This window comes from Alligator mississippiensis, chromosome 1 (assembly GCF_030867095.1).
Source record: "Alligator mississippiensis isolate rAllMis1 chromosome 1, rAllMis1, whole genome shotgun sequence".
Classification (NCBI taxonomy): domain Eukaryota; kingdom Metazoa; phylum Chordata; order Crocodylia; family Alligatoridae; genus Alligator; species Alligator mississippiensis.
Window position 1 is genome coordinate 290,362,695 of NC_081824.1, and position 23,145 is coordinate 290,385,839.

Genomic DNA, 23,145 nt, shown 5'->3' on the forward strand with positions numbered 1-23,145 from the left:
ATTACCATGTTTGGGGGGTTTTTATGAATACTAATGCTAATCCAGGAATTTGAATACCACAATATGACAGCATACAATTGTGATTATTCTTATTATGGGAGTGCTCCCCAAAAATCAACCAGAATTCCAAACCCCCAAACATGCTATATGGGAGTTGTGATTATGGCAGGTACTGCGTAGATGAAAATAGAAGAAAAGACTGTCCCTGCTTTGAAGAATTTGCAAATTAAAGGAAGCGGTGGACAGATGTAAGGAGGCATAGAGCAAAGTAATCAGTGTGGACATAGCCATGTTTTGTTAGTTCTAATCCTGTCTCACTCCCCAAAATAATCCTTGCCTCAATATTCTATCCTTAGATGAAATTAGCCCATACCCATTTACTGACTGCTGTTGTGTTGGATCCTAACCTCTTTCTGAGTTTTTTTTTCATTAAATCTGGCTTTTCACATGTAAGAACTTCCTCATAGTAGAACTCTGTAGTTAGAAGGAGCAAATACTAAAAGTTTCATTGAATATATAAGTATGCATGAGCTATTGCTAAATGCTGGCTTTGAGCTAGAAAATATACTTCACATCTTTTTTCTTGTGTTATAGTATTTTCAGCAGGGCATAGACATGCTGAAGGCAGCTAAATTGGTATTGCATCAATTTACACTAGTATGATAGATCAAAATTCAGTCCCCTATCTCTGTAATAGGCAAGAACATGCCTTAAGTTCCCATAAAGAACTCTCGAGTCCTTTGGAAGGAACATTCCTATATAATTATACCAGTACTTAACATTCAAAATCAGCTCTAGGGTGACTAAATTATTCCCCATTCACAAAAGCAGCTGTAAGAAGAATGTTATCATTACAAACCTCAAACACAACATTTTGCAAATTCTTATTTATGGATATTAATTTTCATTATCTTGAATGGAACTGAATTTGGTTGAATTCAATCATAAATGCCTACTCAGAGAATCACTGTTTGGTATGCATTATTACCACTTGTGCTTTTCCTTAATTAAACTGACAAATTCTTCCTCAGCCTTACCACTTTAGTAGCTGATAGCAATTCTCTATTGCATCTGTCAGAGCAAATGCAGAATCTCTGTTCCTTTTGCTGCTTGCTTTCTTTTGGTTTCTCAAGAATCTCTTCAATATTTCCATGATCTCACTTTTGTTCACCTGGGTCACAAGAGAAGGGGGTTTGAGCACCGCAAAAAAAATCCTGCATAAATATGTCTGTAAGTCACATTGGTCCACTCAGAAAAAAAACATATGCTTCCTATGGATGTGCCATGCAAAAAAATGGTCTCAAGTCATGCCTCTAGAACAAATGAAGGTGTGATTGTACGCCCATACTAGCTTTAAGTGGGCTGGAAAGGATAACAATACTAATAAAAACATGGTGGCACAGACTTCTCCCTGGGCTGTATAAATCTGCTGGGGAGTCTGGGTATGTATTCTTGATTGTGAGCCTATGCTGAAGTCTGTGCTGCTGTGTCTAGGTTTCTATGCTAGATAAATTAAAGGTGTAATCAGACCTCAGTCATGCCTTTTGTTCACCTTTCAATAGCTACTGGAGCTGTGCAAAATATTTGCACTAAATCCTGAATCCATTTAATTGAGCTGCTGGCTCAAAGCTCAATGTATTTATAAACTTCAGACTTGTGTTTGGAGGAATTTGGCAAACAGGGCCTCGTTCTTTCACAGTTAAGAAACTAGTAAGCCTCTTTTTAGCTATCCTCCCTAATTTTGCAATTCCCAGGAATCCTCTGAAGGTGCTAGGAAGAGAGGATGCTGGGACCAGTATAGCTGGCAATGGGTATCTGGGGGTTCTTCTCTGAGGTTTGATTTTGCTGACCTTCCAAACAAACAGGCATTGGATAGTTTGCTTCCAACCAATGCAACCTGCAGGGTTTAATTTAACCAACTGATCCACAAACTGAACCCTGTTGAGTTTGCACTGCCTTGGTTACAACCCAGGTTCAAAGATGAGAAAGAAACATTTGATTGTATTGAAGAGAAATTGTGAGCAGATGGATTCTGGGGATAATATGATCAAATATTTTAAGCAAGGTTGAAACTATCATTACTACTCCAGGCTCCTTCTGAACCACTGAAAGACTGAGCCTACTTTAAAATGAGTTAAAAACCTAAACTTATACAGAACTTAGATGTAGATGTATACAGTGAGCACATTCAGGATGAGACATTCTATTAATTACTGGTAGCTTTTGGGCTTCAGTTTGAAAAGTCTGCAATACGTAAGGAATTCAGAAGAGATTCCCCTTTTCTTCCCCTCCTTTCCCCTGTGTCTAAGAATAAATTGGCCCTGATTTTAAATTAAAAGTCTTAGAAATGATGAAGGTGCATATAAAATCTATTTTGATATAGCCACTGGTATTTTATAATCAATGCCTGCCACAACTCACTAAGTTTCTTTTAGATTTAATAGTGTGGGTATTCTCACTAAAACACCCCTGCATTATTAAGATATAGTGTTACATAGTGGTCCAAAGCAAAAACGTAATGTTGATCACTCAGATTAAAGATAACAAGATCTAGCATTCCAAATCATTACAGGAATGACAGCATGAGTTAATCACATAGATTTGCTAGTCTGTAGTCATCCCTAAAAGAGATGCTGAAGTAATTCTCTCATATAAGAATGGTCACACTCTCTTTTCCCTTCCCTGAGATTTAATGACCCCACATGTCTTATTTCTTCAGCTAGGTCAAACCACTGCTCCTATTCCCATGTGATCAAGGTGAGACAGTCATGCCCTGCTGTTCTTTCTGTTTCTAGATTCCTTATCCAGTACTCCTCCCTTTTCTGAAAACAGACTACTTTTGCTGATGCCAAAACTCATTCAGCTTTTGTTCACTTACCTGAACTGGGAAACTAGTTAAAGTCTCCGCACCTTGACGTTGCTCATCTACATTGGATAAACAAAACCCTTTTATATTAGCTGAAGTCTGGTGTCTTTAGAAGCCCAGATCCACAAGAGAGGCATTCACTTGTCCTGAAGCACCTCAACATCCCAGCTCACTGTTGGCTTTTCTTGTGTCCTGGACTCTTGAACAAAATGGCCTTTTGATGTGCACCCAGCTTTCCAGCACAGGAAGTTCTGAGATGTCTTAAAACCTCTTTCAATAATTTTGTATTCATTTTATAAAAATTTATCCTTTAAAGCAATTCTGCAACATTCTCCTCTCTGATGTCCCAGGTGAAGTCTTTTATACAATGCAGAAGAGAGTAAGGTAGTCACTTAAGAAAGATTCTTTTCTAGAGATTGGAACAATGATTGGGCAGTCTACATTTGAATTCAGCTCCCACCTGATGTTCCAAGTGGTTCTGGGGCATTACCCTGCATTTATTACAAAAGAAATCAGAATAAAATACTGGCGAAAACATGTGTAAATCATTTCACAGTTCTTGAAAATGCCTGTAGAAGTGTAGTATGGTATATTTGTATTATTATCTGTATTATTATCAATATATTCCTTTGTGGTGTGAACTTCAGTTTGCTTCTCTGCACATATTTTACACCACTGAAATGAAAAGAAAAACTTTTGACTGTGATGTAAAATACATTGTGAGTGAAGAGAGAGGTGAACTATTTACTTGAAAAGTTTATCCCCATATTCTTTTTGACAAACACAAAAAGACAGACATTGAATTTTTTAAAGGCCCATTGACTTCAATGCAGCTTTTATCCACCCATACCAAGCATGTTGTAGAAACAAAGCCCTCAGGCCTCAGTCCTACAAATGTTGACACATATATAGTCAATTTATCCCTATAAATCATGCTATTGACATCTATAGAGTGACCTCATGTTTACATGAAAGTCGGGGCTTTCAGACAACGCTGCAAAATTCATGGTCAAGAAAGCTCCAGTGATGGCACTGCTATAAGCCATAACTGCAGGTGGGCCCAAGGAGGCTACCTGCCTCACTTCTGTATAAAGAAGCTGAATATCAATATTCTGCAATAGGTAGTGGTTGCCTTTGTGGTATTGGGTGACAGAATGGACTTAACTGATGGCATTTGTTGGCTGAAGTAAAGGCTTCTTGAGCAGTTGGAAACTGGCTCCCTTCCTGAGAGAGGCTTAGAGTGGACATTATCTCTTGTTCATTTTCTTTTGGGCTCCCCTGGTTTTGCTCCTTTATGCATTGGTGAGACATAGGGGATGTACGTGCACCCCCTGAGCTTGGCGGTGCATCCCCTGCAAAAGTGCTGCTGATGCTGCCAGCGGCACCTGAGAGTGGTTGCCACTCGCCACCCCCTCTTCCCCTTGCCACCGACACCACCAGCGGTGTCTGCGGGCAGTCCCTGATCACCACTGGCCACTGCTGATGCTGCCACTGGCATCTGCAGGTAGTCGCCAACCACCGGTCGGCACTTGCGCCCCACCATCCCCCACTGCCGACACCGCTGCGACTGTCTGCAGGAGCTCCCTGCTTGCTGCTGCCACGGCCCCGCCACCACCACCTGCGGGCAGTGACTGTACCCCCCAGCCTCCAGGGGCACGTGCCATTCATGTCTTTATGTACCTACTGAGGAATTCACATACTCATTTCAATCTTCTGTGGAGTCAAGATGTCTGCTCATCATAGCTGGATTGGACTGTATGTTTTCCTCTCCTCCAATTTAACAAGAAACTGATTATCACTCTCCATAGCATGTGCAGCAACTCTGCACCTACAAGCTGTTCTCTCTCTTTTTCAGCTGTTGGGGAACAGAAGCTCCATGCTTTGTTCAGTACATGTGTTACAATAACTGAAAGGAGATGGTCACAGCCTGGATCATCAGCCTTGTAGACATGGTCCATAATGAGATGACTTTCCAGAGGGCTCTGTATGTCCTTTGAAATAGTCCTGACTGAAAGCAGGTGTTTTTCCACTACTTCAGAATGAGGCAATGATAGAGGCAAGATTAAAAGTTAGGAATCCCTGAATTTCAATCCTGCATTCAGTCAGTGAGGCAAAACCAATTTATTTATATCCAAGCAAAAATTAGTCTCTGTGATCTCAACCTCATCCCTGTTGATGCATATCACAAATTATTACATAGTTCTAGGAGAGACAACACCTGTGCTACAAGGATCCCAGAGCTGAGTAGCAGGAGCAATGGAAACTAGAAGTTTGATCTTCCACTGCATTAATTACATCTGTTTATGTGCCAGATGGATTTCACCAACATAATTCAGGTTACACCAATGTAAGTTACTGTAACCATGAAGTCCAGACTTCTGGCTGTGAATAATTCTGCCAGTGGTCTGAACTTCTCCCTTCTCTAAACTAATGCATGTAACAAGTCATAGTTTGCTTCTGGACCTGTTTTATTCCAATGCCTTGCAGCTCCTATAAAATCATTGACATTTGTGCTGTGAGGGTACACATTTTTGCCATTTTGATTTCTCATCATTTTACATGTGTTTTATACAGGTGACAGCTCCCACAAAGTAGAAGGGAGGAAGAATAGTCTCTTTCTTCCTCTTCAGAGCACAGCTAAAGTCTGCCCAGGGCTGATTCCATATGGCTTAGTTCTTATATGGGTGCAGAGTAGGGTGAGAAGTAAGGAGCCTTCCCATCCCTAAATGGCCTATGGAAAGGTCAAACAGAATCCCAGCCCATGTGAAAATGAGCACTGGGGCTGTGTCCCCTGTACTTTCTTGGAGGAACTCAGAGACAAGGCTGTCACAGTGCACCTCCCCAACTATCAGCTTGCAGAGCTGGCTGGATATAGAGGATGAAAAGAGTAAATCATGTCTAACAGCAGCATTGTAGCAGGTTCTCTGAAGTTTCATAGGCAGAAGGTATGGAAAGGAACATGCATCCTTCTGGGGGGGTGCTAGCTGAAGAATGCCCAGTGTTACAAACTAGGCTTGAATAGCACAATCAAGCACTAAGATCATCAGCAAAGCTCAGCACCACAGTAAAAATGGCAAAGTGGAACAAGTGTGCGCAATGTGTGGGCAATGGTAAGTTAAAAAGAAGTCAGCAGTCTAACGACTGTTTTCAGGGTGACTTGTAGGCAGCAAGCAAGCAATGCACAGAATACATGCTCTCTGAATTAACACCACACATCAAGGAAAAGAAAGCAAGTCAAAGAGACTGTTGAACCCTGCTGTGGTCCCAATTATTAAGGCAGTAGAGCAAATAATTTTGTTGCCTGTTGTTAACATATCTCAGAAATGTGAAACAAAAGGTACAACAGATATTATGTTCCCGTCTCTAAAATTAGATGCAGTTCTCTAAACAAGATGTTACTTAACACGTATTCACTGCAAAGTGACAATAGAGAGACAACGTGAAATGAAAACCCCATGACTCCCTGAGGAAGTACAACACATTTCTAACTTGTTTTTTTTTTCTTGTGGTAGAGAAGACATCACAGGGTAGGAAGGCTGAATTACAGAATTGTGTTTGTCTCAAAGTCACAGTTCAGCATAGAAAGGATAATGTGCGATTATACAATTCGACAGTGTGGAATAGGAAGAAAGAAGGATAGAAGATAGATGTCTGGAAATGGACAGAAATCTCGTTCTTTTCATGAGAAAGGGTAATACGTATGCCAATTTATGGAATGATCCTGCTTGCATATAGAATCATAGAAAATTGGAGTTGGAAGGGACCTCAGGAGGTCATCTAGTCCAGCATTTCTCAACCCGTGGGTCATGACCCAAAAGTGGGTCGCAAGAATATATGAGAGGGTTGTGAACAAACTTTTAAAAAGGCGACTAGACATTGAGCCATTGATTACTACCCTCTGAGCCCAATGGTCCAGCCAGTTTTCCATCCACCTTCCAGTCCATTCAGCCAGCCTGTACTTCCTTAGCTTGCCTGACAGCATGTTGTGGGAGACCATATCAGAAGCCTTGCTAAAATCAAGGTATGTCACATCCACTGCTTTTCCTACATCCACAGAGCCAGTCACCTCATCATAGAAAATAATCAGGTTGGTCAGGCATGACTTGCCTTTGGTGAATCCATGCTGGCTGTTCCTAATCACCTTCTTCTCCTCCAAGTGCTTAGAGGAGTCCTTAAGGATCTGCTCCATGATTTTTCCAGGGACTGAGGTGAGGCTGACTGATCTATAATTTCCTAGATCCTCCTTTTTCCCTTTCTTAAATATGGGCATTATGTTTGCCCTTTTCCAATCATCCAGGACCTTTCCTGATGACCATGAGTTTTCGAAGATGATGGTCAGTGGCTCTGCAATCTCATCAGCCAATTTCCTCAGCACCCTCAGGTGCATCCTGTCTGGCCACCAGGGCTTGTATATGTCCAGCTTTTCTAAATAGTCCCTAACCTGGTCTTTTCTCACTGTTGGCTGCTCACATCCTTCCCAAACTGTGCTGCCTGGTGCAGTAGTCTGGGAGCTGACCTTGCCTGTGATATGATGATTAGCAAACTGAAATTGAGGAATTCTTTCATACCAAACAAAATCATAGCAGCCACTTAGGAGGTCTGGCTTTGAAGACTAATGTGACCTTGTTGTGAAAGGGAAGCTAAGGAGTTTGATGTAGAGAGAGAGATTTTATCCACATAAAGTAGCTAGAGTCATGGCCAGTTAACACTGTTAAATGAAAGGAAAATGAACCCATACAACATAAACTGCAACAACAAAACCACTGGGAATAAAGAATTTAAATCAGTCTTTGTACATTTCTCTAGATCAGTGATCCTCAATTTTTTCAGACTTGCGGCACCCCTCCTTAGACTCAAGGCACCCCTATTAGTTTCTGCTCATCTTTTCATTACAGAAAAAAAGAATAGAACAATTCTTCTGTTGCCGAGATCTCAGAAAGCTCACAACAGGTCAGAATGTTTTTACACTATAAATTCCTATTTGAAATCTCTGGGTTTATCTTGTAAATTATGATTGCACAACTAACAATGCTAACACTATGTGGCACCCTGTGGCACTCTTGAAAGGAGCTCAAGGATGCTCTGTCACACTAGTTGAGAATCACGTCTCTGGATTGCATTGGTACTTCTAAATCAAAAGTTTCTTCATTCTAGTATCTTGAAAGAAATGTTCACTTAATATATAGAGGATATCAGGAAGGCAGTCTTGCAAGCCCTCCATGTGAATGCTTGCTCACCTCTGCCACCAGGGCAAGTGGGGAGAGGCATCCACAAAAGAATTAATGAAGAAAATGAGGTCAGCCACCCTGTTAGAGAGAGGACAGAAATACATAAACTTCCAAGGGAAGCAAACGAAGGAAGTGAGGATCTTGGAATAACAGAGGCAGCACCAAGGGAAGAAGGAAGTGAGTCCTAGGAGAGGAGGAACAGCAAAGAATAATAAAGAATACAGAGCTCCACAGAAAAGAGGAGGAGGAGGTAACTTACTCACATACTCTAATTCCCTAATTTGGTTTTGAGGTTTTGGGCAAAGTCCAATTTGTTTATAATTAGCAGCTACATGGCAAGTTCAAAACAAGGTGAAGGAAGTGAGGATCTTGAAATACCAGAAGTGAACATTAATCTTAACAATAGTCTTATGACATAGATTTTGTAATATCATTAAGAAATTAAACTAGCTAATGCATTGTTAAACTGTGTGTCAACATATGTGCTAAATGGTAGTTGTAAACATTAGCCAAATGAATTTCCAAATACATTTCCCTAGTGTGCACAGACACAAGGCTGCTAAATGCTGCTAATTACCCTGCCATAAAATAGATGAGTCCATTGACCTCAGTGGTATCAGGTGAGAAGGAGTAAGTGTTACTGGAAGTTAGTGAACAGAGGAAGTAGCCACTACTACTGATACTAAGTGGAGATGAGTGGGCAAGTTATGACAAGTTAAGGAAGAGGTATATCAAGAGAAAGAGGATCCTCATTGAGCAAGTTCCTGTAATATGAAAATTTCTCAGGACAGATTGTGTGTGTTAAAATGGATAATGAAAGAGCGGGGTGAAGCAGAAGCCATTTCTAAATTGTAAAGGTACTTCAGTTTTAAGGGTCAATTTGTATATTGTTGCACACTTGATATAAGAACAGCCAGGGTAGCATAGCTAAATTCACCACACACATTGGGAGCACAGTCACTAGCATAAAAATAGCTCTATTTGAATGTGTTACAGAACTTCCCTCAAAATATTTCAATACTTAGTAACTTTAGATTATGCTTTGTTTTTTCAAATGTTTGTAGCAACTATACCTCACACGGGATCCATTTCATAGGAACTTGAGGTGTTAATATTCAGTTCTGTTGCAGTTGTGTGCCAGAATTCCTATACAAAATTTTAGGGAGAGAGTGTAATTTTATCTGATAGTGATGATGCACTTTATTTTAGTCCATCTGAAAAACTGTCTGCATGTGTCCAGGACATCACATTGTCCATCATCACTTTATTCCCTGTATTCCATCCCTAGCCCAATGCCTGTGTCTCTCTCTCACTCAAATCCCCAGATGTCTCCTCTTTTTCCCCTTGCTCCTAATGGCTTGAAGAAGGACCTTTTCTTCCATGCAGCTCCAAAATGTGCCCTTCCTTTCACCCTCATATCCCCATTGGGAACCCCAGTAGATACCCCAGCAGACACTTTCAAGATGACTTTAATCAGTGAATAGCAAGAGACTGAAAAATATTATATTTTAAGTACTATGATCTTTACCAGGGTCATGGTGAAGATTGAAAGGTTGATAGTAGCATGGACTTCACCACACCACCCTCCAGTTCCAGTGCTAAAATAAATGTAATATTTGATAACAATTTGTGGTACATCTACAATGTATTATATTTGCTATGTAAACATTTTATGCATTTAACATTCACTTTCTTTGTCTATATGTTTAAAAGTTTGTAAGTAGGAATTATTTTGAAGCCACTGCTTAGGAACTAAGTACCTCCCAACGAGTTCTGAGAATTTGAAGGAATACTTTAGATATCAAACAGTAGTGTTCTCCCTTTCTAGCCCAGTATTATGTGGTGCAGCTCTTCAGATATGTTTTGTAATTGCCAACAAAATGATCTATTCATCAAATAGCTTGGATTGCTTTCTGATTTCCAGTACATTTTTTGTCTACCTGAAAACTGAACAAGAAGAGCTGTTTTTCTACAAAAGCATGGTTAAAATTGTGGGAATATCAAAAGCATAGCAGGGAACCTGGAGATAAAAGTAATGGGCCATTTTATGGTCTCACACCAATTTTGTACCAGTATAAGCCTAGTGACCTAAGATAAGTTAGTCCTGATTTGGCAGTGGTGAAATCAAAGCCAAGTCCTCAGTTTTTACATAGTTCATACCTAGGAAAATGCCTGTTGATATCAGTGAGAGTTCTGACAGAAAGGAGCAAGTAGGGAAACAATGCATGAGTCTAGGATATAGTCAGTTAGGACTTTACCTCAGTAAAAAATGGTGCACACTGAAGATCTTGGAGTATCAGCCTTTCTGCACAGATGGGCCATTTAAATCACCATTTCTTATCATGCTTTTAAATCAGGAGGCAGGAAATCTTGATTTATATTGATTTTAATTTGTTTTATATTTGTACTTTTTCTTAAAGAAAGACTGCTTCTCATTGCTTGAAGACACAGCAGGATGGCACCAGAGACTAACTGTTTCAGAGGCATAAGATTTGGTGAGTGACAGAGTACTTCACCAGATGCTATGAGTTGACTTATAGAAATCAGGCTTTATTGACAAGCTTCCAGCAAAAATACCATATCAGCTACCACAGATGTTTCATCTCTGAACACCAATATCTCCCATGAAGACAGATTACAAACCATAAGAAACATTATCCCTGACAACGATACTGCCTCTGTTTCTACCACTTTGTTCTCAAACACAATGATTTCAGATTTGGAGATGCCCTATACCAGTGGTTTTCAACCTTTTTAGACTTGAAGCATTCCTGGACAGATGCAAGGCACACCTCAGAAAATGCCAACTCTTAGTTTTCACTCTTCTTTAACTGCAGAAAAATAATATAGCTGTTTTTCTGTTGCAAACAAAGATTGCTATTTGAAATCTCTGGGCACCTAAGCTAGGGCAGAGATTCAAACAGCCTGAGCCTGAATTGATTCAATCTTTGCAGGTTAGTCTAACCTGGCTAGGCTAAACCAGTTTATAACCATACAGACATCCCCTCTGGACTGTTAAAATTCAGGCACATGCCTGCAATGGCTCAGGCTAGAAGCCAGGGGGAGCTAGAGCAGCCCTCCCTTCACTTCCACAGAGCTGAGCTGAGGGAACAGACCCTGGCAGGATGCTCTGATGTTCCCCTCCTCCTAAGCAGCCCACCAGGGAATGCTTACAACCCCTAACTCAGTGCTTATCAACCCATTAAGAAAACAAAGCCTCTCTGCATTAGTTCAAGTTCTTCTTAAACAGCGTTTCCAAGGAAGGACCTGTTGATCAGCTACCTGTTGATTAGCTCCAAAAAGCCTGTCTGCCTGTCTCCCACACCATGGACTGTAGCCAGCATGTGGTCTGCTAGCTAATGTTGAGTGATGTAAGGCAGAGAGGTGGGGGGGAATAATCCCTTCATAGCAGGGAGAAGCCAGGCAGATGCCTGCAGTCTCTGCCAGAGCTCTAGCGAGGGAACAGAGGGGAGGGGCCAGGCCTGCTGTGGAGCAAAGAGCCCCACTCAGCCCAGAGAGCATGCCAGGATGCTGGGGCTGTCTGGTTTATCTTAAACCAGGAAGGGGTCTGGGACAGGCATTGCATAAACCGGTTTGACCCAAATCAGTTAAATCTGATACTACATTCAACCAGGTTTATCTCAAACCAGTTTCAGCCATTATCAATCTGGTTTATGTGCACTGAATATCTGTTCTGTTACAGATTTAAACCAGTTTCTGATCACTTAAACTGGTTTATGTGTAATGTCTGTCCCTAGCCCTATACACAAGCAGTGAGACTGCTGCAATGCACTGTAAGCCCAGCATGTCTGAGCAGGCACGATTAATCGAGTCTGCTGGAGCTTGGTAATTACTGCACTCCAGCAGACTCCAGTGTCTCATGTATCAGCATCCCCGCACTGAAAAATGGCAGCAGGGGCGCTTTAACTAAAGTTTCTTGAACAAGCTTTAGTTAAAGGGACCATGCTACTATTTTTAAGTACAGGGATGCTGATACATGAGATGGTCTGGGTGCTTTAATTTGAGCAGATCCAAGAGCTGTCACTATATTTTAATAATTAAAGTGCCCCCCCATATACATACACACTCCCAGAGCATGTGTATTAACTCCTTCTGGGTTTATCTTATAAATCATTTTTGTGTACCTAACAGTGCTAACATTGTTTGGCACCCCACCCCAGTGACGACATGTAAGGGGTGCACATGCCCCCCTGAGAGCACTGGTGCATCCCCTGTTAGGCCACACTCCCTGTTTAGCCAGCAGGCAGGGGAGTAGCCGCGCCACTTGCAGTGAGTGAAATTGGCTCCTGGGAGACACCCCCTCCCCTCTGCTCAGTGGGATCAGCTGCTGAGGAACCCTTCCCCCCCCAGTCACTGACTGATGTCGGGGTGACCCAAGTGGCACCAGTCACCCATGCCCCACACCACCCTTGAAAGGATCTCAAAGTACCCCTGGATGCTGTGCCATGCTGGTTGAGAATCATTACCCTATACCTGCCTTTTGCCTGACTTAAACTAATATGGCTGACTACCTCTCTCATTGGTTGATACCACTAATATATGTTGATAAATGTAGCTTTTGCACAAAATGTGGCGCTTCTTTTGGTTTACCCAGGGGATACACCATATCTTTGCACATTTGTTCAAAAAGTAAACTTACACTTGTTTTCTTAAGTTTTACTTGTTTATTGTATCATAAAATGGTGAACCAGACATTACTTTTTTAGAAGCCAATATATTTTATTTATGATTTTTGTCAGTCTCTATTTGGTTGCAAATTGGAATTTAAAATGTACAAAACCAGAATGTAAAAAATTGGGCTTTATTTAATTAGTAAAACAATTGGAAGTATGCTGGATACACAAAAGTAAGTTTCACTGTAAAATGATATTTTTTAAAAGGTATTAGCTACAATTTGTGAATTGGGCTGGTTATTTCAGGTTGCCATACCTTTCAAGATTTCAAATTTAGTAAACCTTACCATCTTGTAACTAGTTTTCATTCATAGATTTGAAGAGAAAAATCTAAGCATCTCAGACTGCCTTTTTGCAATTTTGTTCTTTTAATCCTCTTTTAATAGAAAACCAGATGCCATGATTGGCAGACATATGATCTGTAACATTGTGACTATCGGACTGGAGATTAAATAGACAATTGTTTAGAACTGGAAACATTTCAAGTAATTTGACTATGTAATTTGAAAATAATTTGAGGTCAATGGTGCATCTATGTGCAAGGGTGACTGTGAGTAAGCTAGGTTCAGGTATGAGAAGCCAAATTAGTGCAGCTTTCCACCCTGGCCAATTACCCAGAGCAGACCGCCATGCTAAGGCCTTCTGGGATCTGAGCTGGCTCAGATATCTGTGGGGGTAGTCACACATTACAATTAGCACCTGCTAACTCTTAAGGATCACTCTTTGGAATAAAGCTGTGAGCAATCACACATTAAGGGTCGATGCCTTGTTTAACATGCACAGCTCTGACCTGCCACTAGAGGCCTGGCAAGCAAGGGCATGGCTAGTAGGCCTGTGCAAGTCGGCAGCGATCCAATCCGGCTTCGGATCTGGCCGCTTTGGATGGCCGTGATCCAAACCAGAGCTCCGGACTGGGTTTCCACCTAGATCCGGCCGAAGCAGCTCTGACGCTTCGGAACTGCCTCGTAGATCCGGCCATAGGGTATAATGGGGAATCAATGAAATATCTATAATTTTGTTTGTTTTTCGATGAAACATGCAGAGATAGTAGCCTTTGCTGAGAGCATGAAACCTGCCAGGTTTCAAGAAGATCGGTGCAGTGGCTTGGGGGGAACCATACCCCAAATTATTGAAAGCAAAACTCATGTCACGGCTGTGTGTTACATCATAGGGGAGTCAAAACTGCAGGGCTGGTAGCTCTTACTGAGGCCACAAAGCCTGACAAGTTTCAAGGAGATAGATGCAGGGGTTTGCAGAGAACTGCACCTCAAGCTGCGGACAAGCAAAACTCGTGCCATGGGTGACCCTGCGTGTGTTAATGCGCAGCAGGGTGACAGCTGCAGGGATGGTGGCCCCTGCTGTGGCCATGACACCTGCCAGCTGTGGAGGAGATGGGTGTAGGGGGGTTCTGTGGCCCTGCACCCCTAGGGGCTGACAGGCAAAACTCCTGCCAAGACTGTCTCCGTCTTGGGGCAGTTGATTGTCTGTATTGAGTCCTTCCTCTCCTTAGCCTGGTTTTGTAGGTGCTAACTGATGCTCGTTAAGCCATTATGTAGTAGCTAGGTCCTGTGTATTGAGCTGGTCCCTGAGTCCCTCGTCCCTGAGTGAATCATGATTGATTGATTGGTAACTGGTAACACAGCAGCTTAGCCGCCAGGCCTGCAGCAGTGTCTCCCCTCCTCACCCCAAGAAAACACAGTCAGTCCCACAAGCACCCATGGCACGAGTTTTGCTTGTCCACAGCTTGAGGGGCAGTTCCCCCCAAACCCCTGCATCGATCTTCTTGAAAATTGACAGGCTTTGTGGCCTCAGTAAGAGCTACCAGCCCTGCAGTTTTTAGCCCCCTGTGTTGTAACACATAGACGTGACAGGAGTTTTGCTTTCAAGAATTTGGGATACAGTTTCCCCCAAACCCCTACACCAATCTTCTTGAAGCTTGACAGACATCATCCTCTCTGCAGAGTCTACTACCCCTGAAAATTTCATCAAAATCTGACAAAAAACAACAAAGTTATAGATATTTTATTGTTTCCCCATTATACCCTATGCCCAATCTTCAAGGCGGCTCCAAACCGCTTCGGGAAGCCTGAGGCCAGCGCTTCAACCCGGATGTGCTGCTTTGGACCCCGAAGTGTCCGAAGTTTCTCTGGATCCGAAGCTCTGTCCAAAGCCTCACACAGCCCTAATGGCTAGGATTTGCTAAGTCTGCTCTGTGCCTGCACTGCTCTCCAGCAGCAGTACAGGCCTTTTGGACCCATGCTCCAGGATCAGGACTGTGCAGCCCCCTGCATGTCCAGATTGAGCCTGAGCTGCATCCACATCAAGCCCACATGTCTCCTGCTGGGCCCCACAGCTGCCCACTCTCCCACCCCCCTTTTCCCCACCACCTTCTCCTCTTCTCCTCCTCCTCTCTCCCCTTTCCCCCTCCCCCCCACTCCTTTGCCTACATTACCCACTGACCCACCGATACATAGCTGTCCCAGCTGCCAGTCCAGGGCATAAGGGTCTAGGAGAATAGCTAATCCACATGGTGGGGCTAGGAGCAGTGCCTCCTGGGATATTGAAGGACCACAAACTGCTGGTATTCACCTCGTGGAGCAGACTGACATTACTGCAACATGATCTGCCTAACACCAACTGCAGCAAATCCTCTCCTGAATAACAGAAATTATGAAAGTCTCAGAGGTACATAACTAATCTTTTTCCTGCCTTAATATGTGGACACTCCTGTCTGAAGGGCCTTTAACATGTTTGAAAGGTAATGTATAACTATACCCTATGCGGCTCTGCATTTTTCAAGGTAGATATAAAACAAGGCTGCTAGTATGTGACCTCTGCCAGTCACCCATTGACTCTCCTTTCACTAACTTTTTTCCTTAAGAGACCAAATGTGAGTCCTTATTTAAGTCAAGGTACTGCAGCTGTGCTGATGTGGAAGTCTGCATCCAAGCAAGTTGGGCATAGTAGGGTGAACTCATAAGAAAAAGGAATGTCAGCTTCTAACATGGGTATTATTGGACTGCTGGTAATGTATGAAGAGAACTGTTGCAGTGAATTTCAGGGCACATGCATATAGCTGTACAGGAAAGGAGGGCTTTATTTCTACTGCTGCTTCTTTCTTCTCCACCTAAAGAACTCTTACAAAAGCAGTTCCTTTAAGGGTGCTGTGTAAGAAGGTAATCTATTGATGAGTTATTTTTTTAGCTTATCTACAGTGAATATTATATGAAAAATAATCGACTGTTCTGCTAATATCTTTTACTGTCATATTTTAAATGGGTAGTAAAAGTTCAGTGGGTAGCAGAAACTATGGAATATGCATTGGAAGGAGGAAAGACAGATCTGCAAAACTGTTTTCCTGTGCTCTTGTTAAGCTCCTTGCTCTAAAGCCTTATGCCCATATGGCCTGTTAATAATGCATCACCATCATGTAACAATTTTCCTTCAAACAAATCCCAAAGGAAGTATAATGGATGATACCACTTAAAATGGAATGTATATCCCAGAGGGACTTAGAAACATGCTGTCATAGAGACAAAATATGTAGAAGCCAGCACACGCACTTTTTACATGTTCTCCTTTCTCCCCTTCATTTTAGTATTCTGTTACACTTTCATTCTGTAAGCTCAGATTTAAAGGATTTCATTTTAACTTTTTTCTATTTCTGGTGAATTTCATCAGAACAATCAAAAATCCGAGCAGTAACAGTTTCAACACTACTCTGAATACAAAAGGAAAGATGTTTTAAGATAATCTGTGAAGCAAGATAAAAGGTACAACAATATATTTTTTATCCTAAAGGTAAAAAGGAGTATGCTGTGCCATAAATGCAAGAAAAGTATTTGGGGGTCATGATTGTGGGATCTCCACTGTGCAGTAACTGTGGTTAAACATTGATTTTCCACTTGCATTTTTATGTACAAACTTTGTTTAAAGAAAATACATAGAAAGAACATAAAAGGTGAATTTCTTTCTGGTTGGACAAGCATGAATCTGGTTTTACGTGAACCTGATTTATTTAGCTACAGTACATTAATGTCAGGACATGAAGGTCAGAGCCCACAGCAATACAGATGGCCATTAAGACAAATAGGAGAATGTGTACTGCACTTATAATTAAGTTACTGGTTATTACCTTCTTGATCCAGACCTGCCAGTACTGCAGGTGAGTATTTTGTAAGCTTCCTCATCTAGCTTTGCGTTTACACGTCTCTCCTCATCTGTACTTAGTATCTGATCCAGCACCCTTTGAGGTGAATACAAGAACTCCCACTGACTTCAGCCAGAGTCAGATTAGGCCCTCGGACCTCAAAAAATTCCCATTTCTTTGCATGAAAGAAAAAATATTCATAAATGTGAAATGTTCAGCCTGAAACCCACTTCACTTAATATGTTTGCAGTGCTTATTTGTCCACGATGACTCTTTCTGCTTGATTTCACCTGCAGCACCCATGCTGACACAATGCTGAACTGTCCAGAGGAAAGAAAAATTACTGTATAATTTTGTGATATCCATGAGAATCAATTCAATTCACTGTACTTGCAATTGAAGGCACTAATAACATAAGAGCTCCACTTCCATTACAGCTAAGGAAAATAGGGCCTATTACCCAATATTTAATTTGCTTTCAATAAGTAATAATTCTTCTGTCCCAAAGCATTAATAAATATAGATATATTGTAAGTGCAGTTGAGAAAATAAATTTTCATAAAGCCTCCCTAGTTAAGAACCCCAAATGTATTTGACATTTCAGTTTGTATGTCTGAAACTGTATTACTGTCCTACCACCTTTTTATCCCTATTTATTTCTTCCCTGACAGTTTTCTCCCACCCTTAACTTAGTGTGAATCTGTTCTGAAAACAGATTCTGTAAAGTGATATTACAGGACATTTTTACGAGCTCCAGAAGTCAGATGAGCTTTAGTTAAAGTGCTTCCACCACCATTTTAAAGCATGGGAACACTGATACATGAGACATGGATACTGGCTGGAGTTCACTAGTTATCCCACTCCAGCCAGCAGATTTGATTAATCAACTTGATTAATCAAGTCTGTTCCAAAATTCTGTAAGGACAGTGCTTCAGATCCTGCCTGCACATCTACAGGTACCCATAGGGTTTGAATGATGTTGTAGCCATAATGGTCCAGGAAATATGCAAGAGACAAGGATTTGGGGGGGGGGGGGGGGGGGGGGGGAGAATAGTATCTTTTATTGGACTAATTGCATGGTTCCACATGATTCTTTGGTTATAGGATTCCACATCTATTGTGGTTCAATTATTTTTTTCCATAGCTCCAGATCTGATTTGTTCAAGTTATAAATTTAAAGACATTGGTTTTCTTTTGAATTGCCAATGATGCACTCAGCATTCCCAGTAATGGATGTTCCTCAAGTCAGATTCTGCTCTGGCTTATATCCAGGCAAACCCATTACATAGCACATGTGACAAAAAAATGTCTTCATTGAGTTGTGGAGTTAGCTGAGAGCAGAACGAATACTTAGTTAATGTTGTTTTGGCCTACCTGATGAGAAATAGAGTCTAGCTCATTCTCTCATCACTGGGTTAGCTCTGAAGGGCTGACAGGAGTAAAAGAAAGTACCACAAAATTATTTTGATCACTTAAGTCAGCAGATGTGACTCTGAGAATGTCCTCAGAGCAAGTCTGAGAAGTAGGAAGTCACTTTTTAGAGTAAAGCTGTGTATTTAGATAAATTCAAGTTGGTGTAATGCAATTGACTTCCAGCCAGATTACTTTGGGTACATCCCCATGGAAATACAAGTAGAATACAGGCCAAACAGATTCAGATTTTTTTCACATTCATGTTGAGGTTTTCTACATGATATTCACCCTTTCCTGTAATATCGGTCCCTAATAACCTTAGCTACTCTATTAATGTGAATAAAATCACTCTATCAAGTAGCCCTAGGCAAATTCTCTCTATATCTATGCACAGAAAGTAGTGTTCCATAGCTCTAGAGAACATGGGAAGAATGCCATAGCATGATTTAGGCATATCTGAGTTCTCTTTCCATAGTAGGAAATGTATCTTGAAGCTTGACATGACAAACCAAGTTATGCAACCGAATTGCCAAGACAGATGGTTAAAAGGAGAGAGCTATAGCATATGTGAGCAGAAAATGTACCACAGTTGGGGGTAGTAATGAAATCCAATTAATGCCCCCTCTTGCATGAATCCTGCAAATTAATTAGCATAAATGGTCATAGGAAAAAAGAGTCTGACTTGTGGTACAGAATTCAAGTGTTGTTCTAGCATGATCTAGTGGAAAATACGGAAGCAGTACATGTACTTGTATAAAATGATTTAAGTGAGGCTTTTTACACAGTCCCATATGGCATCCTTATGAGCAAATTAGGACAATATAATCTAGATTAAATTATAATAAATTAAGTGAACAAAAAATCACAATCAGTGATTTGATCTCTGGCTGGTATCTGTTACCTGCTATTGGGGTTTTGCAGGATCTGTCCTTGGTTTGCTTCTAGCCAATATTTTCATTAATAACTCGGACAATGGAGTAGAGAATATGAGCTCTGTTTCTTCTGGACTACAATCCAAGAGTCCACAATTCACAATCCACACACATTTTGAAGGCACGATCAGAATTCAGGATGATTTTGATAAATTGGAGAGATTATTGAATGTCGCTTTATGTTTTTCAGACAAGGACAAGGACAAAGTACTCTGCTTCAGAAATGAGAAATCAAATGAATGAATACAAATGGGGAATTAGTGATTCTAGCAGTAATTCAGAAAAGGGATCAGGAGTTACACTGGATCACAAGCTATAAATGTGTGATAAAGTTGCAAAAAGGGCAAATCTGGGTACTACACTTTAAGAAGTAGACAAATTGAAGAGATTCAAGAGGAGAACAACAAGAATTGTAAGTGGTTTAGAGAACAAAACGTGTGAGGAAAGGTTGAAAGAACTGGGTTTGCTTCTTCTGAAATAGAGGACTGGTGGAGGAGGGGGCATGATTCTTCAGATATGTAACTTGGACAATAATAAATTCTACTTCAAGTCCACTTAGACTAAGACAAGAAAAAACTGGTGTAATTTGCAATAGAGATGATTTTGGTTAAGCATAAGGAAATATTTTCTGATTATAAGGACTGTTAAGCATTGACCTAGGAGTGCTGTGGAATCTCCCTTCAATGAGGGTTTTTAATAACAGAGCATGTCTACACGTGCATTTACCACACAGTAAATTACTGCACAGTAAGTTATTGCACAGTAAGAGGTTTTTATGCTGTCATCTACATGTGCAGGTGTTACAGCACAGTAATTCTGTGTGTGAACTGACTTGGGACTAAAGTTAGTCCCAAGTCAGTCCACACACACAGCATTACTGCGCAGTAAGGTGTCTGCACGTACTTACTGTGCAGTAACTACTTGGGCGTAAATTTGCTACCTGCATCATGCAAGTAGCAAATTTATGCCCAAACCAATGTAAGTCACCATAGTTACCATGCAGTACAGGTGCACATGTGTAGACATGTGACTGTATTACACAGTAATTTTTGGTTCCTGCATAGTAACTGTGCACGTGTACTGCACCTAAGTTACTGCACAGTAACTCTGCACGTGTATGTCACAACCCAAAGTTGTGATTTTTATTTTGTGTGTGCTTCGGCACTGCTAAATTATTTTCCCGCTAAATTGCAGCTTCTTTGCACGGTGGAGTTTTCTGCTGCAGAAGAGAACCCCAGTGCAACGGAGAATTTCCCGCCAATTTGTAGCTTTCTTTGCATGGTGCATTTCTTTTTGCATCTAAGAAATGCTCGGTGCAAAGAGTTTCCGCCATTTGTATTTGAATTCGAGCCACATTATTGGTTCACGTAAAATTATGCATACGTGGCGGCTAGCGGTTGGCCTGCTAGCCGTATAAAGAGCTTGGGTGGTTTCCGCCCGAGTCGGAGTAGGAGTTCGAGAGAGAGAGAAAAAAACCTTCGCCTTGCATGAAGATCTCTAAGCGCTGCAGATCCTTGTGGACCCAACGCATTTCTTAAAAGGCAACAGGGGCCTGAACAGCCTCTGGCCTCTCCCCGTTGCCGATAGATTCCTAGACGTATCCCTTCCTGAGAACAAAAGAAACGGACCCACGGAGCTTCAACAACTCCGTGGGAGAGAGCGAATTGTCGTAATCCTCAAATGAGGATTTAAGCGGAGCTGTGCCTGGAAAACTGTCCAACCTACACCACGACCATCTTTGGTGTAAGTAAACAATCTTTAAGTCAACCACTACGCGTCCGTAACTAATTCTAGCTCACCTCTGGTCTTCTCCGACCCCGCGTGCCCAGGCTGCTGGCGCCCAGCCCACACAGTGTACATGCTGCCAGGCTAGACAAACACCTTTCAGGGATGGTCTCAGTATATGTGATCCTACCTCAGAAGATCTACAGCTACAGTAGATGATCTCTAGAGGTCCCTTATTGCTTTTATGGTTTTGAATCACAAACAATACAACATTTTTAACAATTAACAATTGCCAACATTATTAACAATATAGCACTTAACACTTTACCTATTCAAAGTACCATATATTTAGTAATTAGTCATCAAAGCAGTCTTGCAATGTAATGGGCAAGTATTACCTTCATTTTCAGATGGGAACACTGAGGCCGAGATGTGCTGAATTCCACATCTGACAAATCTGTGTCCAATTCTGCAGACTCCACTGCATCTAATATCTTGCTTGAAATAGCGATGCTAGGTAGGCTTGCCTTCTAATGAAATGCCTCAAAAGCAAACAATTCTTCATAGATCCAATTTAGTCACATGTGGGCCACATACTATAAACAAGTTTCTTTTAATGTATGTTTTGTACTATACTTATCAAGTGCTGTATGCACAATACTTCAAATACTATGGCATTGTGCTTTACTGTGCTTTACTTGATAAATCATTTACTAGCAAGGTATGTGACAATCTAGGTAAAATCTACATTTGCTAACCAGATAAAAGTTTAGATCCTAGTTGAAGAATAATATAAGAGTCCTTATATGATGAAAGCTTTAGATTATAACATTCCTAGTTTGAAGAGACTGTATTGTTCCAGAAGCTGCTTTTCCCTATATTCAGTATATGTGCAGGAATATTACGAAACATAATTCTCCATGATCTACTCATTCTCATACTGTGCCCCAATTGTATCTGTATTTGTTGAATTTAGCTGCATATGATTGAATATTATCGATGACAGTCATTAATGATGGGTATTGATGTCAATATTTCCTAAAAACTATTAAGTAAGGTTTTATGTACATTTTGTAATGCTTTTTTTTCTGAGAAAAGAAATAGCACTGTAACATCTAGCTAGGTGGCTAGAAAAGGGAAATAGATATGAAATCTTATATAAAGCATTTTTACTCTCAACTTTTGTAATGCATACTGAATTAAAATCTATTTCACCATTTCCCTGGTTCATAGTTTCATTCTTTTTGGAGCAGGCCTCAGTTTTCAAAAATGCAGGAGACTTATTTAGATAAAGAGTCTGAAAACTTACGGTTATTAGTAAAGCAGGAGGTTAATTCTCTTGAGCACCAGATAAGAAAGGTAAGACCTCTGGCACATGTTATATTTTTGGTGCAATTAACTGAGGGCAGTTCCAGGTCCTAAATCTGGCTGCCCCATGCTCTATCTTTGAAGGATGCCAGGCACCTCTTTAAAAATGGGTGCACACCTGCAGATGGGGGAACTTATCCCATCCCCCCTCTGCATGCATGGGGTTAAAGAGATGCCTGAAAGAAGCAGTGAGGGTAGGGGAGCTCCCACATCCCCAGCTGAGCATGACAGGTGAGTGTGTCTGAGGATGAGGAAGATCTCCCATGCCCAGCTGCACTGTGAGGAGGTCTGTGACCCGACATAAGGGAGTCTCTCCCTGATGTTAGGTATGCAATGCCCAGGGGACTCAAGAAAGCAGGCAGGCATGCAGCCCGGGACTTCCAGCTAAATGCATACTTTTTAAAGGTCTGGGGCACTCTGAGCCTGGTATCAGGGAAAATCTCCCTGAAATTGGGTTCATGGCACCCTGGACCTTTAAAAAGACCTGTGCAGTTGGGAGCCCCACCTGTACACCCACTTTTTTGTGTGTTTCCAGGAGCCTACGTGAGGAGGGGGGTGCAGCTGGGGAGCAAGGAGCTTCCCACTTCCCAGCTGCAGGTGTCCCCTGCACCAGCAGTCGAGTCACGCAACAGGGTTTAAGGAAAGTTATGCCCAGAAATGGCAGACATGCACGTCAGGTCACATGATTTGGGGGATGGGGCCTAGAATTCCTCAGCCCAAAATCACATGATTGCCTTGATGTCTGCCAGCAACCTCAAGTGCACAACGT

The 23,145-nt window shown here is 41.5% G+C and overlaps 1 protein-coding gene across 13 annotated transcripts in view; it reads right to left on the reverse strand.

Annotated features, from left to right (window-relative positions):
• LOC109280385 (endogenous retroviral envelope protein HEMO-like) overlaps positions 1-21,922 on the reverse strand; it is a 107,236-nt gene extending 85,314 nt beyond the window's left edge. For all 13 annotated transcript variants that reach the window (XR_009459066.1, XR_009459065.1, XR_009459068.1 and 10 more), the window contains exon 1: positions 21,407-21,922. Coding sequence is in view for 1 of the 13 variants with exons in the window: in XM_059720676.1 (XP_059576659.1) it covers positions 21,407-21,412 (6 nt within the window). In the remaining 12 variants the exon portion in view is untranslated. The remainder of the gene's footprint in view (positions 1-21,406) is intronic.
• Between the last annotated feature and the right edge of the window lie 1,223 nt (positions 21,923-23,145).